The sequence below is a fragment of the Manis javanica genome, chromosome 10 (genome assembly GCF_040802235.1).
Source record: "Manis javanica isolate MJ-LG chromosome 10, MJ_LKY, whole genome shotgun sequence".
NCBI lineage: Eukaryota > Metazoa > Chordata > Mammalia > Pholidota > Manidae > Manis > Manis javanica.
Window position 1 is genome coordinate 1,875,720 of NC_133165.1, and position 19,216 is coordinate 1,894,935.

Genomic DNA, 19,216 nt, shown 5'->3' on the forward strand with positions numbered 1-19,216 from the left:
CCCGCCTCTCGCCGTCGGCTCCGCCCCCGCACTTCCGGGCGGCGCCGGCGGGGGCGCTCGGGCCTGGGCTCCGGCGCTGTGGCCTCGGGCTCCCGGCTCCGGGAAGCGGTTGCGGCCGCCGCCGCCGCCGCCGCCGCCGCCGCAGGACCGGCCGGAGTCGGGCTGGAGCTGCGTCTCCCGGAGCGTGCCGGTGAGAGCGGGCGGCCGGCCTCGGCGGCGGCGTCCCCGCGGCCTGCCACGCGCCCGCCTTCGGGCCGTCGCGCCGCCGCCGCGATGGGGGCCGCCCGGGGCCGCGCCAACGTTCCGTTCCGTCCGCAGCGCCGCCGTTGAGCGCGTGGGCCGTGCCGCAGCCGCGCGCCGGTGAGTAGTTTGCTCCGGCGCGCGTTCCTGCGGGGCGCGGGCTGTGCGGCGCGTGTAGGCCGCGCAGGCCGGGCGGGGAGAGAGCAGGTCCTGCGGGGAGGCTGTGCGGGCCGGGCGGAAAGCCTTGTGCGCAGGTTTGTCCGTAGATGCTCGCAGCAGGGGAAGAAGGCCAGAGCCGGCGACGTTGGGTGTGTGAAATGGGGGCAGTGCGGGGTTTGTTCAGCAGAGCGGGCGCTCTAGGTGAGTGGAGGCTGTGAGGAAGATACGGGACTCGGGGAGGGGCGGCGGGCCTCCGGGAGGAGGCCGGCGTCCGCACCGATGGGCTGGGTTTGCACGGTGCGGTCCGTGCGCCTGGGCATGTTTCCGGGTGTGGGTGAGGGGCAGCGTAGCGTCTGGGTCCGGACGTTGTGTGCAGGATCCTGGGGACGGATGGACCCGGAGCGCCCCCGCCCCCGCCCCAGGACCCCCGGCGCTCGTCGGGACCGCGGAGGGCATTCCCTCGCGGCAGGGGTGCCTGAGGCTGCGTCCCGTGGCCGGCTCGTCGGGGTGGCTGTTCTCAGGTCTGCGCCTCGCCCCAGGAACCCACTTTTGAGTGTGGGTCCTAGAGTCCAGCCTTCTCCCAGGTTTTGGAATTCAGTCTCCCGTGAAACGAGCTGCACAGCCAGGGCGCTGAAACTTCAGCTCAGCACTGAAGTCAGTAGAGCAAAGTGCGTCAGTTCTCTGAGGATTTTTCTCAGTCTAGCGCTACCGCTCTAAGGTAGTTTATGAAGAGTTCTTATTGTGCCCCTTTTTGCTTGCACTTGTGTCCCCTGCTTTTTCAGGAAGAATCTCAAGCATACTCGCTCCCACAGGCCCTGTGTTGGAGAACAGACACAGGCTGAACCTGACTCCCAAGAGAGTCAGCAGTATCTGGGTCTCAATTTTAAGAACTTCTGTTCAGGGAAGGAGGATTGGAAAGCATATACAATACAGTGTTTCTGTTCGATTTTCAGCAGGTGTTGGTGTTTCTTGGATTTGTAGTTTCAGAGAAGCTAAATGGACTTTTTTGGGTTACATTGGTCATTGAGAATTTAGGCGGTGGGGGGATGGATTACATGTAAAATAGTAGCCCTAATCCTTGAAGAGTTTAATGGACAGTTGGGAAAATGTCAGAGTCACGCTCTGTTACTTCTATGCTCTACATGAATCAAAAAGTTCAAAAGTTTTATTTGAGTAAAATAAATATATACACATCTATAGCATCGAGTAGGCTGCTGTGGTACCCAGGGGGTATGCTTTGGTAGTGACTAAAGGAGATTTTTAAATGCAGTATCAGAGCTGTAGATTCCTTTAATGGAGTCCCTTTATTGGTGGTGGTTACAGGCTGTTGGCCAGATTCAGTGCTTGTGGGCATTTGACTCCAACCTGAATCAATGTGACCGCTTTGTGCGTGGTGTGTACGTGTGTGCACTAAATACTCGGTGTGCTTCTGTGTGGGAGCGCAGAGATTGCAGGAGTTGAAGCACGTTGTAGTAATGTCAGTAATTCGGAGAGGTTCATGTGCTTCCAGGAACACCAAAGGTCTTCTGCCAGTTGACAGCCAAAAATAGATCTGAATTTTAAGAAATGTTTCTTCTGGGCAATGAAAAGTAATTTTGAATGATTCCGGGAACTTGTTCACACGTGAATTAAAATGTTAGTCTTTTAAGACAGCCACAGTTTTGTAATAAAGGGGTCAGTCTTGACTTTGTTGCTCTTCTATGCATAATGGTTCAACATCTGTTAAGCGCTGATGTTCAGCATCTGTAACAACCGTTGTTTTCCTTTATTGTTGATGAATTAAATGTATTGGCTCCATTAGTTGCAAGACCTTGTGCTCGGTGCTGTGTGTCCTGCAGAAGATGTTTAAATCAGACTGCGACAAATAACTTACGTAGAAGATGTGAGCATCTTAAGAGAAAGTGGCAGTGACTCAGAATTAACCTCCCATTCGAACACAGTGACTTGGTTCTTACTCAAGGCTAATAACCACAGAGTATCTCTAAGGATAGGCTCGGGGCTGGGTGTGGGCCTTCTTTCCTGAGGTGGCATCTGGGACAAGAGTACATTAGACAGTAGTCGATGAGCTGGAGTGGAGCTAAGACAGTGAAGTTGCTCATTACATGTTGGTGGGGCTCCAAGAATGCGACTGCCGTGGAAGTGGTCCATGAGCAGCAGGGTGCACAGCCTGTGAGCCTTGACCTTAAGAATAAGAAACAGGCTTTTCCTGCTGTTCTTGCTGAGGCCTAGATTGCAGCCTACCAGTAGTTTTCATAAAAAGTCGTTATCTGTAGAAATGTCATTTGGGGCACATATTTGTGATCCATTGTCCTTTTCTGGATGCTTCTCGCTTGCAGCTATCAAAGCTGCTGGCAGGCGAAGTATGTGCAGTGTGAGAATGCTTAGGGGGCAGATCACATGTAGGCCCAGGCCAAGAATGCTTAGTGGTGGTGGCCAGATAGAGCTATCCTTTGTGTTGGTCCAGGTTTTAGGATTTTATTTTGCTTCTCCTGTCTTGTTCAGAGCTGCAGGCATTTGGAACTGACATGCTTCTTTTAAGCGTTCTTCTAGCTTCTTACATGCTTCTTGCACTGTGGCAGGCTTTGTTGCAGTCATCCTCTTTGGCCAGGTTGGGAGGCTTATTAGCCCAAGTTCATGGGCTCTGTGAGCTCCTGTAGGATGTGATAGGGAGGACCAGAGACCATGGCAGAGTTCTGACTGGGGACAGTCTTCCCTCAGACCCAAGACAGGCTTGTAGCAGCAGAGGGAATGAAACCCATAGTTCCCTGACCTCTTCAGTAGGTGGGTGGTTTGGTTTTCAGCCTGTGGAGCTACGTGAGTTGTATGCTTTCTGTGTCAAAAAGAATTAATTGTGTTCTGATCTCTTTTTCTCCATGCCTTCTCTGTTCCTTATAGTGCTCATTGTTATCCGAAGGATACTTTCCTTATAAGCCTGGTTTTAAGAGTTAAGTGTGCCTTTCTGGTGGAAGCATTTTTAAGATTGTCCACATTGGCAGTGTGAGAAGGCCCCTGTGCACGTGCATGTGGATGGTGTCCTTTGTTTGCTCAGTTGATGCTGAAGGTGACCTGTGATTAACTGCTCTTTTTAGGTGTGCTGAGGAAGGAGCAACTTGCTGTGTGTTTCGTATGTTGTGAGGCATGCTAAGTGTGAAGTGATGGGGTAGGGTAGGTAGAAAGCATGGCGACTTGTGGGCCTAGCGAATGTGGGGAGTGGACACGACCACCACCTTACGGTTTGTGATGGGCCTTCCTTTTCATTTCTGAGTGTCACAGAGCCCATGGGGCAGGTAGGGTGCCCATCCTCATCTTACATGTGCGGGACTGGCTGTCATGCAAGTTTATACAACTAGGAGGATTGAAAGCGCCTTTTTTTCTTCCAGGCCTCCTGCCTTCCTGGAGCTTAGAGGGAAGGACTGGTTATGGCCAAGATGGGAGGTCCCCAGGCTGCCAAGCCCTGTGATGTTCTCACAGAATGATACTAGGGGAGTTGGTGTTCTGTGTCTTGAGCATTAATTTTTTAGTGCTGGAGATATTCCTGTAGATGTAAAAGCTTCCAGGAACTGTTCTAATATAGTACAAACCTTGTGATGAAAGATTGAAAATATAAACTGAATTTCCACTTTGAGTTCGAGTGGGAGGGCATCACTGTGAATTTTGTCTTGAGAAAACCTCTGAAGTCATGATTCCATGGACCCACTTTTCCTAATGCTTGTCCTCTTAATGGTTTCAACAGGACAGATTGATTCCCTTTGGAGCTGTAAGTACTGATGTATTAGGGCGCAGCGCTCGTTGCTCATTGGTGCACAGTCCCAAAATGAATGTCCAAGAGCAGGGTTTCCCCTTGGACCTTGGAGCAAGTTTCACTGAAGATGCCCCCCGTCCCCCAGTGCCTGGTGAGGAGGGTGAGCTGGTGTCCACAGACCCCAGGCCCATCAGCCACAGCTTCTGCTCCGGGAAGGGTGCCGGGATCAAAGGTGAGACTTCAGCAGCCACTCCAAGGCGCTCAGATCTGGACCTGGGGTATGAGCCTGAGGGCAGCGCTTCACCCACCCCACCTTACTTGAAGTGGGCCGAGTCTCTGCACTCCTTACTAGACGATCAAGACGGGATAAACCTGTTCAGGGCTTTCCTGAAGCAGGAGGACTGTGCCGATCTGCTGGACTTCTGGTTTGCCTGCAGTGGCTTCAGGAAACTGGAGCCCTGTGATGCAAATGAGGAGAAAAGGCTGAAGCTGGCCAAAGCTATTTACCGAAAGTACATCCTTGACAATAATGGCATTGTGTCCAGGCAAACCAAGCCAGCCACCAGGAGCTTCATAAAGGACTGCATCATGAAGCAGCTGATCGATCCTGCCATGTTTGACCAGGCCCAGACAGAAATCCAGTCCACCATGGAGGAGAATACCTACCCCTCATTCCTCAAGTCCGATATTTATTTGGAGTATACAAGGACAGGCTCAGAGAGCCCCAAGCTCTGTAATGACCAGAGCCCTGGGTCGGGGACAGGAAAGGGCATCCCCGGATACCTGCCCACTTTGAATGAAGATGAGGAATGGAAGTGCGACCAGGACATAGACGAAGACGATGGCAGAGACCCTGATCCCCCCGGAAGGCTCACGCAGAAGCTGCTCCTGGAGACAGCCGCCCCGCGAGCCTCCTCAAGTAGACGGCACAGCGAAGGCAGAGAATTCAGGTGAGTCGGACGAGAGGCTGTGCTCACCTCCTTGAGACCTAGACAGCTGACGAGGGAAAGGTGTGGTGAGGAGTGGCCTTGCCTTTCAGCCCGAAAGTGGGTATATTCTGGCTGCTGTTGATAAGTCTTGGTTTTAGTTCTTATTCATGATACCTTCGCATTTATCATTAGATGATTTTAGTATTTGTGTGATGTTGAGGATACTTTCGTCAAGAACAGACTAAAACTTACGGCTTTTGTAAGTCATTAGGAACATGGAAATTCTTAGAAGTCATAATGGCATTTAAGCTTTACCCTTTAGCAGTAAAAATCGTATTCTCTTACATAGAAGGTAGGTATAATCCTTCTGGCTTAATAAAGGGAGGAGTGAACATTTAAGGGCATCAACACTTAGAGAATTGTGGATCATTGCTTTTTCTAGCAGTCTTCTAAAATTCTTCCTAGACGTTGGGAAGTGGTGTTGAGGAGGCTGTTCGACAGACTTTATGACCACTTGGGGAACTTCCTGTGGCTGTGGTTGCAGTTCTAGACCTGGGCCTTTTTTACTCTGCCCGCAGAACGAGTCGGTGCTGATGTGTAGTCAGGTCCCAGTGGACCAGGGGTGTTCTGAAGTTTTGATCTCGGCCTCTGCATGTAGGCGCATAAGTAGCTTTGGAGGCTTGGAGCGATGCTATCAAGAGGTCGTTACCCCCTTGGAAACGGGCTTCCTCCTTCTCTTTTCCTGGCAATCCCTCCTGTGGCTACTGGAGATTTATTTGGTGGTAAATTGGAGCCTGCTGCCAATGTTAGCAGAGGTTAGCACGGTGCTTCCATTTCCACTCATTTTCCTGTAGTCTGGAGTCCCTGTGACCCCACTGATTTGATCAAGAGTCTGGAAAGACGTTCCCAGGTTGCTGGGGCTTTCCTGTGAGGTTATTAAAACCTGGGTCATTTTTTCAAGCTTACTGTGCCAAAGGAATTGGCTACTTGGCTAATAAAACAAAGGATGAAACATTTCTGAGGTTTAAATGTCCCTTTTTCTTTTTTAGATTTTTAAAAATTGAGGTACATACAATAAAATCTACAAATTTTAGTGTACAGCTTGATGAATTTTGACATGTGTAACCATCACCTAAATCAAGATGATCAAACATTCTCACCAATTCTGTCCCTTCACCTGTTTCACCTATCCCCGCCAAGTGACAGCCACCAGTCTGTTTTCTGTGTTTATGAATCTATTTCTGTTTTTGTCTGTTCAGTTGTTTCATTCTTTGTTTTTTAGATTCCACGTATAAGTGAAATCGAATGGTATTTGTCTTTCGTTGTCTGACTTCTTTCACTTAGCATAATACCCTCCAGGTCCATCTGTGTTGTCACAAATGGCAATATTTCATTCTATTTTATGACTGTATAATATTCCATTGTGTATGTACCACATCTTCTTCATCCATTCATATGCTGATGGACATTTAGGTTGGTTCTATGTTTTGGCTGTTGAAAGAATGCTGCGATAAACACAGGAGTGCATATCTTTTTGATTTAGTGATTGTGTTTTCTTTGGGTAAGTTCTCCAGAGGTGGAATTGCTGGGTTGTTTGGTATTTCTATTTTTAGTATTTTGGGAAACCTACTGTGATGTAATGAGTTATAGTTGGTCTTCATCCACAGTTTCTGAAAACACTATAGTCTTAAAGGTGAAACAGGCATTTTGTCATGTTAATGAGAGACTTTTGGACCCCCATCCAAGGGTAGGGGATGGAGGTTGAATCAGCCAGTGGCCAGTAATTTAGTCAGTCATGACTTTGCGATGAAGCCCTCACAAAACCTGTGAGAAGAGCTTGCTCACTCTGATTTACATGCTCGGTTGGATCCTGCTTTTTGGTCGGAGGGACTTCTACGCTTGGGGAACTGGAATGCCTCCGATTATCTTGATTGATTATGTTGATTTAGGTGATGGTTACACCTGGCCAGGCCCTCAGCTCCATGAGGACAGAAGCTCCTGCATTTGGGACCTTGCTCTGTGTCTCTCTTCATCTGGCTGTTAACTTGTATCCTGTATGGTATCCTTTACTAAACTGGTAAATGTGTTTTCCTGATGCAAGTCCAGGGTGAGGAAATCCGAGGGCAAAATACCTCTAACAACCGAAATCAGTCAAAGGGAGAAATAAAGTTTAAAACCCGTTTATGGCTTACAAACTGCAGTCCAGCACCGTCCCTCTTTCCCCTGCTGCGGAAGAAAGCTAGCCAGCCAGTCAGCCCCTCCCCTTGAACTATCAGGTTCAGACATACCCTCGGATGCCCAGGTAATTACTCATTGACACAGAGATGAACTTCCTTCCACCCCTGAGGATATGCAAATGAACTAAAGCCAGGCAAGATAATCTGGAAATGTCATAATTTTACCCACACCTGAGTTCTGTGAGCTTCTCTAGCAAATTAATCAAACCTACAGGGGAGGTCGTGGCAATCTCTGATCTGTAGCCGGTAGGTCAGAAGCACAGGTAATGCCTGGAGCTTGTGACTAGCGTCTGCAATTGGGGGGTGGAGGGCAGTCTTGTAGGACGGAACCCTTAACCTGGGAATCTGGTGCTGTCTCTGGGCAGATAGCATCAGGATTGAGTTGAGTTCTCCAACACCCTGCTGGTGTTCAAGAATTGCTTGGTGTAAGTATGTGTGGGAAGACCCCCTCCTACATATTTACCCACTTTGGAATCAGGTCTGGGTACCCAAGTGAAGTTATACTATGATTATATTACTGCTGTGTATAATATTGTTACTGTTATACATAGATATAGGGAAAAAATATACCATTGCACTTGGTATTGACAGAGATGGCACTTCCATACCGTATTCCATAATGGCTGCACCAGTTTACATTCCCACCAAGAGTGTACATACAAGGGTTCCCTTTTTACCACATCCTCACCAACACTGGTTATTTCTTGTTGACAGCAGCCATTCTGACTGGTGTGAGGTGACATCTCACTGTGGTTTTGATTAGCATTTCCTTAATGATCAGTGATGTTGAGCATCTTTTCATGTGTCTGTTGGCATCTGTATGTCTTTGGGAGAATGTTTATTCAACTTTTCTGCCTGTTTTTTAATTGGATTTTTCTGTGTGTGTGTGTGTGTGTGTGTGTGTGTGTTGTGTGAATTCCTTATATATTTTGGGTATTAGCCCTTTATTGGGTATGTTATTAGTAAATATATACTCCCCTTCAGTAGGTTGCCTTTTGGTTTTGTGATGGTTTCCTTTGCTTTGCAGAGCATTTTAGTTTGATATTGTCCCATGTGGTTATTTTTGCTTTTGTTTTCCTTGCCTGGGAAAAAAATTACTTATGCCAGTGTTCAAGAGCTTATTGCCTATGTTTTCTTCTAGGAGTCTTACTTATGTTTAGGTCTTTAGTCCATTTTGAGTTCATTTTTGTAGATAGTAGAAGACAGTGATACAGTTTTATTCTTTTGCATGTAGTACCCAGTTTTCCCAACAGTATTGAAGAGACTTTTTTTTCCACACTATATATTCTTGCCATATAATATAATAGTTGACCATGTAAGTGTGGGTTTATTTGTGGGCCTTGTATTCTATTCCATTATCTATATATCTGTTTTTGTTCCAGTACCATACTGTGTTGATTACTGTAGCTTTTTAGTATAGTTTGAAATCAGGGAATGTGATATCCCCAGTTTTGTTGTTTTTTCTCAAGGTGGCTTTGGCTCTTTGGGGGCTTTTGTTGTTCACACGGATTTTAGGATTATTTGCTTTAGTTCTGTGAAAAATGCCATTGGTATTTTGATAGGGATCACATTGACTCTGCAGATCGCTTCGGGTGGCCTGGCTATTTCAACAGTATTGGCACTTCCTGTTCATGAGCACGGAATAGCTTTCCATTCGTTTGTGTCGTCTTCAATTTCTACAGTTTTTAGAGTGCAGGTCTTTCCCCTCCTTGGTTAGATTTATTCCTAGGTGTTTATTCTTTTTGATGCAATTGTAATTGGGATTGTTTACTTAATTTCTCTTACTGCTGGATCTTTATTTGTATATAGAAATGCAACAGGTTTTTGTATATTGACTTGTATCCAGCAACTTTACTGAATTCATTTATTAATTTTAATAGCTTTTTGGTAAAATCTTTAGGGTTTTCTATATATACTGTCATAACATCTGCAACTAGTGAAATATCCCTCAAATGATGTGATTCAAGAAACACTGTTTGAGATAATTTTTATGTGCCTTTTGCTCATTTTTAGCTAAATGCTATTGACTTAGATGCCATAAATTATTCTGTTAAGTAAGGCTAGTAACTGGCATAGTATTTAAAACCAAAACTAAAAGTTTGCATATTTGTTCAGAAAGGTTTTAAGATGGGATTAAATTTAAGGCCTGGGCTGCAGGGAGAAACAACTGAGGTTAGTTCTGATTTCCACTAAAAAAAATTTCCAAAAGCAAAAATTCCTGAGTGCCACCCCTCCCACAACCAGCCACCCCATTCTGCACACTTCTCTGTTCTTGGTTGTAAGCAGCACCTTTGCTTTTTATCTCTGGTTTGGTCTATCTTTAATAAATAATCTTTGTTCTAAGATTAATAGAATATGTTGGCTTTGCCTGTCTAATAGCATTCAGCTGTAAGGACTAAAAATTTTGGTTTTCACTTGCCTGTGGTGGAGCTGCTGTTTGCAGACGGGGCGTGAGTTCAGTTCTGTCTGAGGTCAAGCACTCTCCCTTCAGGTTGCCTGCAGGGGTTTTGTGGATGGAGGCTCTCCAGTGTCGGGGTCGTTATTCATCAGTGTTGGCTGGGTATGGAGTCCAGCACCTTGTACTTGTTCTGCCCGGGTGTGCAGTTAGGGTGCATTAGGTTGGAAGTCTTGGAAAATCCAGCCCACTCCAACTTAAATAGTGAAGGAGATGGTTGACTCAGATCAATGAAAAGTCCAGAGGCAGGGCCAGCTTCAGGGGTGGTTGAATCCAGCCATTTTTCTTTTAAAGAATTTGATTTTCTAGAGTAATATTAGGTTACCAGCAAAATTGAGAGGAAGGTACAGTGGTTTCCCTCATATACTCCCTGACCCCATGCACAGCCTCCTCCGTTATTGACATCCTCTGCCAGAGCAATATATCTGTTAAAATGTGAAGCTGTATCAACATATCATAACACCCAAAGCCCATAGTTTAGTTTTGCTCTTGGTGTCACACATTCTGTGGGTTTGGACAAATGTATTATATGATGTGTATCAGCATTATTAATGTCACACAGTATTTTTCACTGCCCTAAAAATTTTCTGTCCTCTGCTTTTCCATCCTTTCCGTTCCATAACCCCTGGTAACCACTGATTTTTTTTTTACTGTGTACATAGTTTTGCCTTTTCCACAATGTCATCGTGGAGATATATAGTATGGAGCCTTTTCTCATTGGCTGCTTTCACTTAGTAAAATGCAGTTAAGGTTCCTCCATGTCTTTTCATGGCTTGATAGCTCGTTTATTTTTAGTCTGAATTATACTCCATTGTCTGGATGAACCACAGTTAACTTATCCATCCATTCACCTCCTGAGGAATATCTTTGTTGCTTCCAAGTTTTGGCAATTACGAATAAAGTGTCAGTACACATCTGTGTGTGGGCATAAATTTTCACCTCCTTTGGGTAAATACCAAGGAGCATGATTGTCGGATTGCATGGTGAGAGCCTATTTACTTTTATTTATTTACTTTTTAAATTTCGGTATCATTAATCTACGATTACATGAAGAACATTATGTTTACCAGGCTCCCCCCCTCACGAAGTCCCTCCCCCACTACAGTCACTGTCCATCAGCGTAGCAAGATGCTGTAGAATCACCACCTGTCTTCTCTGTGTTGCGCAGCCCTCCCCGTATCCCACCCACACTATACATGCTAATCGTAATGCTCCATTCCTTTTCCCTGCCCTTATCCCTCCCTTCCCACCCCTCCTCCCCAGTCCATTTCCCTTTGGTAACCGTTAGTCCCTTCTCGGGTTCTGTGATTCTGCTGCTGTTTTGCTCCTTCAGTTTTTCTTTGTTCTTATACTCATATATGAGTGAAATCATTTGGTACTTGTCTTTCTCTGCCTGGCTTATTTCACTGAGCATAATGCCCTCCAGCTCCATCCATGTTGTTGCAAATGGTAAGATTTTGTATTCTTCTTATGGCTGAATAGTATTCCATTGTGTATATGTGCCACATCTTCTTTATCCATTCATCTACTGATGGACACTTAGGTTGCTTCCACGTCTTGGCTATTGTAAATAGTGCTGTGACAAACATAGGGGTGCATATGTCTTTTTGAATCTTTAATATTGTTTTCTTAGGGTAAATTCCTAGGAGTGGAATTCCTGGGTCAAATGGTATTTTTAGTTTTAGTTTTTTGAGGAACCTCCACATTGCTTTCCACAGTGGTGGAGCTAATTTACATTTCCAGCACTGCAGGAGGGCTCCCTTCTCTCAGCATCCTCCTCAGCATTTGTTGTTCCTTGACTTTTGAATGTTGATCATCCTAACTGGTGTGAGGTGATAGCTCATTGTGGTTTTAATTTGCATTTCCCTGATGATTAGTGGTGTGTAGTGTCTTTTCATGTGCTGTTGGCCATCTGAATTTCTTATTTGGAGAAGTGTCTGTTCAGATCCTCCACCCATTTTTCAATTGGGTTATTTTCTTTTTGGGTGTTGAGCTGTGTAAGTTCTTTATGTGTTTTGGATTTTAACCCCTTATCTAATATGTCGTTTACAAATATATTCTCCCGTATTGTAGGGTGCCTTTTTGTTCTACTGATGGTGTCCTTTGCTGTACAGAAGCTTTTAGTTTGATGTAGTCCCATTTGTTAATTTTTGCTTTTGTTTCCCTTGCCTGAGGAGATGTGTTCAGAAAAAAGTTGCTCATGTTTATATTCAAGAGATTTTTGTCTGTTTTCTTCTAAGAGTTTTATGGTTTTGTGACTTATATTCAGGTCTTTTATCCATTTCCCATTTACTTTTGTGTATAGAGTTAGACAGTAATCCAGTTTCATTCTCTTACATGTAGCTGTCCAGTTTTGTGGTAATTCTTTCTTCAACCCCATGACCAGCTTGCATACCCATGCATGTGGAAGAAAATCAGTATTGCTGTATTTTTGTGTCACAGAAATACAAACGCATGCTTTCGTGAGCCACTCAGGGTCCTATGAGAGCCCATTAATTCCAAGATGTTTGAGTGAACAACTTTATGAATCTCTTTAGTTCCTTCCTCAGACAGGACCAAGGCTGGCCACCTGACTCACCTAAAATAAATGCAGCCCCCACACTGCTTCTGTGTCTTCAGAGAGCCCTCAAGAGGCCATGCATAAAACATCACCTGCATGAGGGGGTTCAGCCTGCCCCTCCGTGCCTGCTCTGCTCCTTTCTGAGTGGGTTACAGTCTCAGCCCACAGGCCTTCTCTGTGAACCATTGAAACTTCTGTAGCAACTGGAGTCAGCTCTTCAGTTTGGACCACATACCCCAGTTCTGATGGGCAGTGGTGAGTCCTGCACTGTGTGGCTAGGTTGTTGGTGGTCCCTGTCCTCAGTCTCCACAGCAGAAGGCTCCGTGCCCATTTCCAAGCCTGCTCATCCAGCTTTGTGGCCTTTGAGTTATTTAAATGCTTTTTTGGGTATTGACCTTCTCTGGATCTTTGCTAACTCGTGTTCAGACTATAGGGCTGGTGTCTTCTGTTGAACAAATATTTAAAAAACAATCATAAAGAAGGTTGCCTGCAGCATTGCTTGTAAATGTAACGGGACAATTTCAGTGTCTGATAGCAGGATTGCCTGCACACGAATTTTTTTTTGCACACTTGGAGAACATAGGCATTTCATTTTTATCCTTTGTTTTTCTGTATTTTCCAAATTCCTATAAAATATAATTAAAACATTTATTATTAAACTAAACACAAAAATACATCACAAGAAGGTCTGAATTATTTGCAACTTTTTAAAAGCATATTTTTCCTTTCAAAAGGGTACATATGTTTCTTTTTAATATAATCTTAAATCAATGTTTACACTAGTATGCCAGTATTTTAAGTTAATTTAAATTTTTACAAAAACCATGGATATAAGGAAAATCTCCAGTAATAGTAAAAGGATAACTAAACTCAGCAGCCCTAGGTCCCCGTGCCTTTCCAGGGTGGCCACTTCCAACTGTGCCTTAGTAAGTGCAGCTGCCACAAGGAAACACTGCATGGGCTAAAATAGCAGAGACTGATTTCTCACAGTTCAGGAGGCCGAAGCGTTAGATCCAGGTGCCCTCAGGGTAGATTTCATTCCAAGGCCTCTACCCAGATGCGCAGATGATGCCTATGCTCACGGCTTTCCTCAGTGTGCAGCTCCCTGGTGCCTCTTCTGAAAAGGACACTAATCCCATTGGATCAGGTCTCGACTCTTAGGACCTCATTTAACCTTCATGACTGACTTCCTCAGAGCCCTTAGATTTATCTCCAAATACAGCCACACTAGGAGGTCAGGCTTCAACATACGGATTTTGGTCGGGGGGACACAGACTTTCAGTCCATCACTCACCTTGCCGAGTAATATGCTTGTTCTGCTACTTTTGATCACCCATGTTTAGGGGATCTCTATTGGTGTCCTCTGTCCCAGCGCCTGTCCTCGGTTTGATTTCAATCTGTATTTGGTGTTTTTATTGCTGAGCCAAGTTGGGCCAGGCTTTTCCTTCTTGTACCTATTGTGTATGTGTGCTTTTGAATCACAGTTGCTGCATTTTTTCCGTCTGATTGATACTTGGCTTTCTGACATAGATCTTCCTTTAGGCTGCATCAGTTAAGAGGTACCTTTGAACGTACTTCTCCACATTATGTTGGATAAACTCCCGCCCCCCCCCCAAGAAACATGTCTCCTAAATAGTCCCACCCTTCTTGACATGTTGCTTCTCAGGCTGCTCATGACTGCTGTGCTGTGCTGTGCTGATGCCAGCCCTGGGAGGAGGGGCTGGCCGGCTGCGGTCTCTGGGCCGTGCTGGTCTCCCTCAACAGGCAAAGCCCGTATCTTCTGAGGCTGCTTTCCAGAGCTGTACTGCGGAGGCCCAGCTCCGTGCTGTTCCAGTCCCATGGACATGACTTTCCCCTGCTCTGAACATCTCTTGAATGTGTTCTTTATCAGCAGTGCAGTTCATAGTATTGTGTCTTGGTTCTGGGGCTTTTTTCTTTCATTGTGCTAAAAAGTCTAGTCTTCAGATTTTGGAATTTGTTAAATGTTATTTCTTTAGTAATTTCTTGTTTCCATTTTCACTGTTCTCCCATTTTGAGCTCCCTCTACTTAGATATTGGACCATCTGGAATGAGCCTTAAAATTTTAAATCTCCTTTTCTCCTGTTTTCCATTTCTTGTTGTGTTTTCAGATCTTGCTATTTAATTTTCCTGCTGTAATTCCGGAGAGAGGAAAACCTGGGCAAAATATCTCTAAAACCAAAATCAGTCAAAGGGAGAAATAAAGTTTAAAACCTGTTTTTTGCTAACAAACTGCAGTCCGGGGGCCGCCTCTCTCCTGCTGCGGCGGAAGCAAGCGAAGCCTCCCCCAGCCTCTCAGGGTCAGGTAGGCCCCCCTCGCCCGGGTGTCTGCCCATTTGACGTGGAGATGAACTACGCTCTCCACCCCTTAGGAATGCCTGTTGATACGGAGATGCACTAAAGCCAGGTGAGAGATTCTGGAGATACTACAATTTTTCCCACACCTGCCCTTACTTTCTGAATATATTAGTTAAAAAAAAGAAAGAAAAATCATCCTTTTGTTTTGTTCATGGATCAACACTTAAAAGTCTTTCTGGAGATGTTAATTATAATTTCTTAATTGTTGTTTTGCCCTGCTTTCTGCACAGTACAGTGTTTGTGTCCCCTTGAGTTCCTTTCTTACGGGTTTCTTTTGGGTTCTGTCTTCCTTGTCTGAATTTCTAGCCCGGTGATGGTCCTTGGCTGATCCTCCTGTTAGGGGGTGCTGTGTATTCTCCTCGGTTCTTGTCCCCGCCACGACAAAGAACTGAAGGGCAGACACACAGCAGTGAAGCAGAGTAAAAGTTTTACTTAAAGTCACTTAGAGAAAAAGTGCAGGCGACCTCAGGAAGGAGGGTTGCCCTGAAAGGCTGAAGAGAGAAAGTTTTAAGGTTAAAAGGTGTAACTCCGGGGAGAGGAAATCCCGGGGCAAAATACCTCTAAAACTGAAACCAGTCAGAGGGAGAAATAAAGTTTAAAACATGTTTATTGCTTACAAACTGCAGTCTGGGGCCATTTCTCTCCTGTTTGGGCAGAAGCAAGCAAGTATTCCCCCTACCCTCTCAGGTTCAGGTAAGCCCTCTGGCTGCCCAGGTAATTACCCATTGATGAGGAGATGAACAACTCTCCACCACTGAAAAAACACCTGTGGATATGCAGATGCACTAAAGCCAGGAGAGATACTCTGGAAATATTACAATTTTACCCACAGGCCACCCCTCCAGAAATCTCGCTTTACAATCTACTTGTTCCCCTTCTTCCCCAGTGGTCCCTGGACGAGAAAACTGGAGCATTGTGACCAGACTAATGACATACAGTAGCAACAGTAATAAAATCATGATAATCCAGCCAGAGGATTCAGCGAGGTTCAAAGTCTTACACAGATCAAGTCCGTAGCTCGTCCATTCCGTAGGCAGGCAGTAGCCCAGGGTTCAGAGCAGTCACCATGCGGCAGCTGCCGCCAGGGGGCGCATTCAGGCCACAAGGACTGTAGGAGAAAATGACCTTAAGGGCGATAAGATGCATGTTTAATGACACCAGCATAGGCAAATCTTGTCCATCAGGTGGATACATGCTAGAGAGGGGTCCTGTGATAGAAGGGTGGCAGGAATGGGATCTCGTCCTGGTCTAGTGCACCAGACTTTCACCCCACTCCCTGTGGCAGTGACAGATGGGTCAGTATATAGGGCTCCGGGAGGTATAGTCACTGGCCCATAAAGATGAAACAAAACTTTGCTGTAAGATGCTCTTACCTCCTGGACGTTTGGGGTACATTACCGTGATCTTTGGGGGCCACTCTGCTGTTACTCCAGGAATACGAGGCCAGCTTCCAGGCCTTTCCCACAATGTGCCAGAAGGGCCAGCCACTGCTGGTCCATGTGTCGAAATGTCCACGGCCATGTCCATTCAACAGGGTCTCCGGGGGTTTAATGCAGCAGGGTGTTGCTCTGCTGGCCACGTCCGGGCTTCAATAACTCCTTGGTTTGCACGTACAGTTGTACGGGAGAGGCAGCAAGGCGCGTGAGCACACCCACAGGGCTCAGAGCTCCTCCACGGGGCTCCTCATCCAAATGCCATAGCGCTGTCCACAGGCGACCTGACCAGCCCCGTATACTATTGGTGTCCGACTTTAGGCCAGATTTCAACAAACCATTGTACCTGTCTATCATGCCTGCCCCAGTAGGGTTATATGGTACATGAAATTTCTGCTTTGTTCCTAATTGCTGCCCCCATCCTTGTAATGCATGTCCAGTAAAGCAAGGGCCCTGATCACCTGCGGCTGTAGGCTGCAAAGAGATGCTCCAGGCCCCTCTTGGTGGTTTGCTGATAGGTTCGACATGCAGGCAAAGCAACCAATAGTCCAGTGGCCATGACCACACAAGTCACGGCACACCGATATCCTTCTGATACGGGCCGAGGCCCAACATAATCTATCTGCCACCTGACAGGGGGTATTGGCCCCCTTACTGTTGTCCCATGTTGCTGTGGGATTCAGTGTAAGTTGCTCTGCTGACTTCTTCAAAGGTCAGTTGCAAGCCCCACTGACAGGCTACAGCCCACATTGTCTTTTGCCCTGTGTGCAACAAACGCTGGTGTAGTCATTGGGCCACATCAGCGGCAGGCTTTCCTTCTAGCCAGCGCACCTGGGCCAGTATGTCTGCTTCATCATTCCTTGGGGTTGCCAGAGGCAAATGGCCAGTCACATGATATACGGTAACAGTCTTAGTTCGGCCAGAGGCCCATAGGTCTTGCCACAACTCTTGCCCCCAAAGGGGCCGGTGACCAACCATCCAGCTGGCATGGTACCATGTCGGTAGCCACAGGGTCAGACCCTGATAGATGGCCCAGCTGTCCATGCAGACAACTAAGGGGGAAGGCTCCTGGGTGATCACGAGCCATACTGCCCACAACTCAGCCCATTGACTGCTCTTCCCCTCTCCATCCTCCATCCATATTGTCTCAGTCTTAGGATGGAAAGCCACAGCCCTGCACTTCGGGGGCTGCCCATGACTGGAACTGTCTGTATACCAAGCAACTTCAGGTATAGGGGCTTTTCCCTCCTGGTAAGGACTCTCGGCTACCAATGGCTCAAAAGCAAGTTCTTTCTTCTTTCCACTGTTACAGGTCACTGGCCCCATAAGCGTTGGAGTTCTCCACTTGATGGGCTAGTAGAGAGGGCGCTGCATTACTGTAAATATGTGCCCCATTTGGCCAGTGTAGGTGTCTGTGCCTCACCACTCCGTGGCCTTCGGGTCCAGTCTCGCACCCATCCCGCAATAGGATAGGAGGTTATTACCTTGGTCAAAGCTGCTCTGGCGATGGGTTCCGTAGCCAGCAAGGTGTGTTACACAGCAGCCAGTTGCTCCTCTATCAAGGTGACCCAGACCTCTGCTCCTTTCCATAGTCATGACCAGAATCCAATAGGTTGGCGTGTCTGTTCAAGCCACTGCCAAGGACCCTATCCATAACCATCTTCAGTTACATGACCATCTAGCTCACAGGGCCTTGATGAGTCCCTTACATTCAAGGCCTGCACGTCTTTGACTGACCGCTTTGCTGCAATAAAAGCAGCTATACGTGTCTCATCCCAGTCCCACCTGATGCCCTTTCGTACCAACCAGTATAAGGTCTTCAGAATTTGTGCCAACTGTGGGATATACACTCTGCAGTAGCCAAAAAGACCCAAAAACTTTTGTAAGACTGCCACAGTGGTAGGAGTGGGGAAAGCCTGGACCTTGTCTGTGACTGCTTCAGGAATAACTTAAGTGTTACCCAACCAGACAACCCCCAAGAATCATTTTTCTTTGATATTGTTAATGTACAATTACTTGAAAAACATTATGGTTACTAGACTCCCCCTATTATCAAGTCCCCCCCCCGCATACTCCATTACAGTCACTGTCCATCAGCATAGTAAGATGCTATAGAATCATTACTTGTCTTCTCTGTATATACTGCCTTCCCCATGTCCCCACCCCCCTACATTATGTGTGCTAATCCTAATGCCCCATTTTCCCCCTTATCCCTCCCTTCCCACCCATCCTCCCCAGTCCATTTCCCTTTGGTAACTGTTAGTCCATTCTTGGGTTCTGTGAGTGTGCTGCTGTTTTGTTCCTTTAGTTTTTTCTTTGGACAACCCCCAAGAATTTTACAGACAAACCAGGTCCCTGAACCTTGGTGCTGTTCACAGCCTGTCCTTTTTCCTGTAGATGTTGCAGCAGTCTAGGAACTGCTCCCTCTAAATCTGAAAGAGAATCAGATGTGAGCATAATATCATCAATGTAGTGATACAGCCTCACCATTTGCAGTTTCTTCTCTGTGGCCAAGTCCTGGGCTACAAGTCCATGACAGACGGTGGGACTGTTGAGGTATCCCTGTGGAAGGACAGTGAATGTCCACTGCCGGCCTTCCCACGTGAAGGCAAACTGTTCCTGGCTTTCCTGTGCTATGTCAGTAGAGAAGAAAGCATTAGAAGGTCTACTACATAATGATACGTTTCCAGTTCCAGCTCACGGCTGAGGGTGTCCAGAATGTGTGCTATAGAGGGGGCGGCAGCATGCAAAGGGGGGTGTGATTTTATTCATTTCCCTGTAGTCCACGGTCATACGCCAGGAACCGTCTGGCTTTCTCACTGGCCACACTGGGGAATTAAAAGGACTATGAGTGGGCTTTATGATGCCCACCCTCTCCAACTCCTGTAGAGTTTCTCCAGTTTCCTTGTGCCCGCCCCCCAGGCAATTTATACTGCTTAATATTTGTCACCCGCTGAGGTACAGGCAGAGCTGCAGGTGGGTGCTTAGCATGTCCCCTCAGAACTGTCTTTACCACATGTACCCTCAGTCTGAACTCCCCTGCAGTAGTCTGTAACCACAGGCCCTGCAGGATATCTACCCCCAG

The 19,216-nt window shown here is 46.5% G+C and overlaps 1 protein-coding gene across 4 annotated transcripts in view; it reads left to right on the forward strand.

Moving 5' to 3' along the window:
- The first annotated feature begins 65 nt into the window (after positions 1-65).
- AXIN1 (axin 1) overlaps positions 66-19,216 on the forward strand; it is a 64,009-nt gene continuing 44,858 nt past the window's right edge. For 3 of the 4 annotated variants that reach the window (XM_073214489.1, XM_073214490.1, XM_037005508.2), the window contains exons 1-2: positions 66-360; positions 4,133-5,091. In XM_073214489.1, coding sequence (XP_073070590.1) covers positions 4,214-5,091 — 878 coding nt within the window. In that variant the 5' untranslated portion in view covers positions 66-360; positions 4,133-4,213. The remainder of the gene's footprint in view (positions 361-4,132; positions 5,092-19,216) is intronic. The other variant, XM_037005507.2, reaches the window with a different exon arrangement.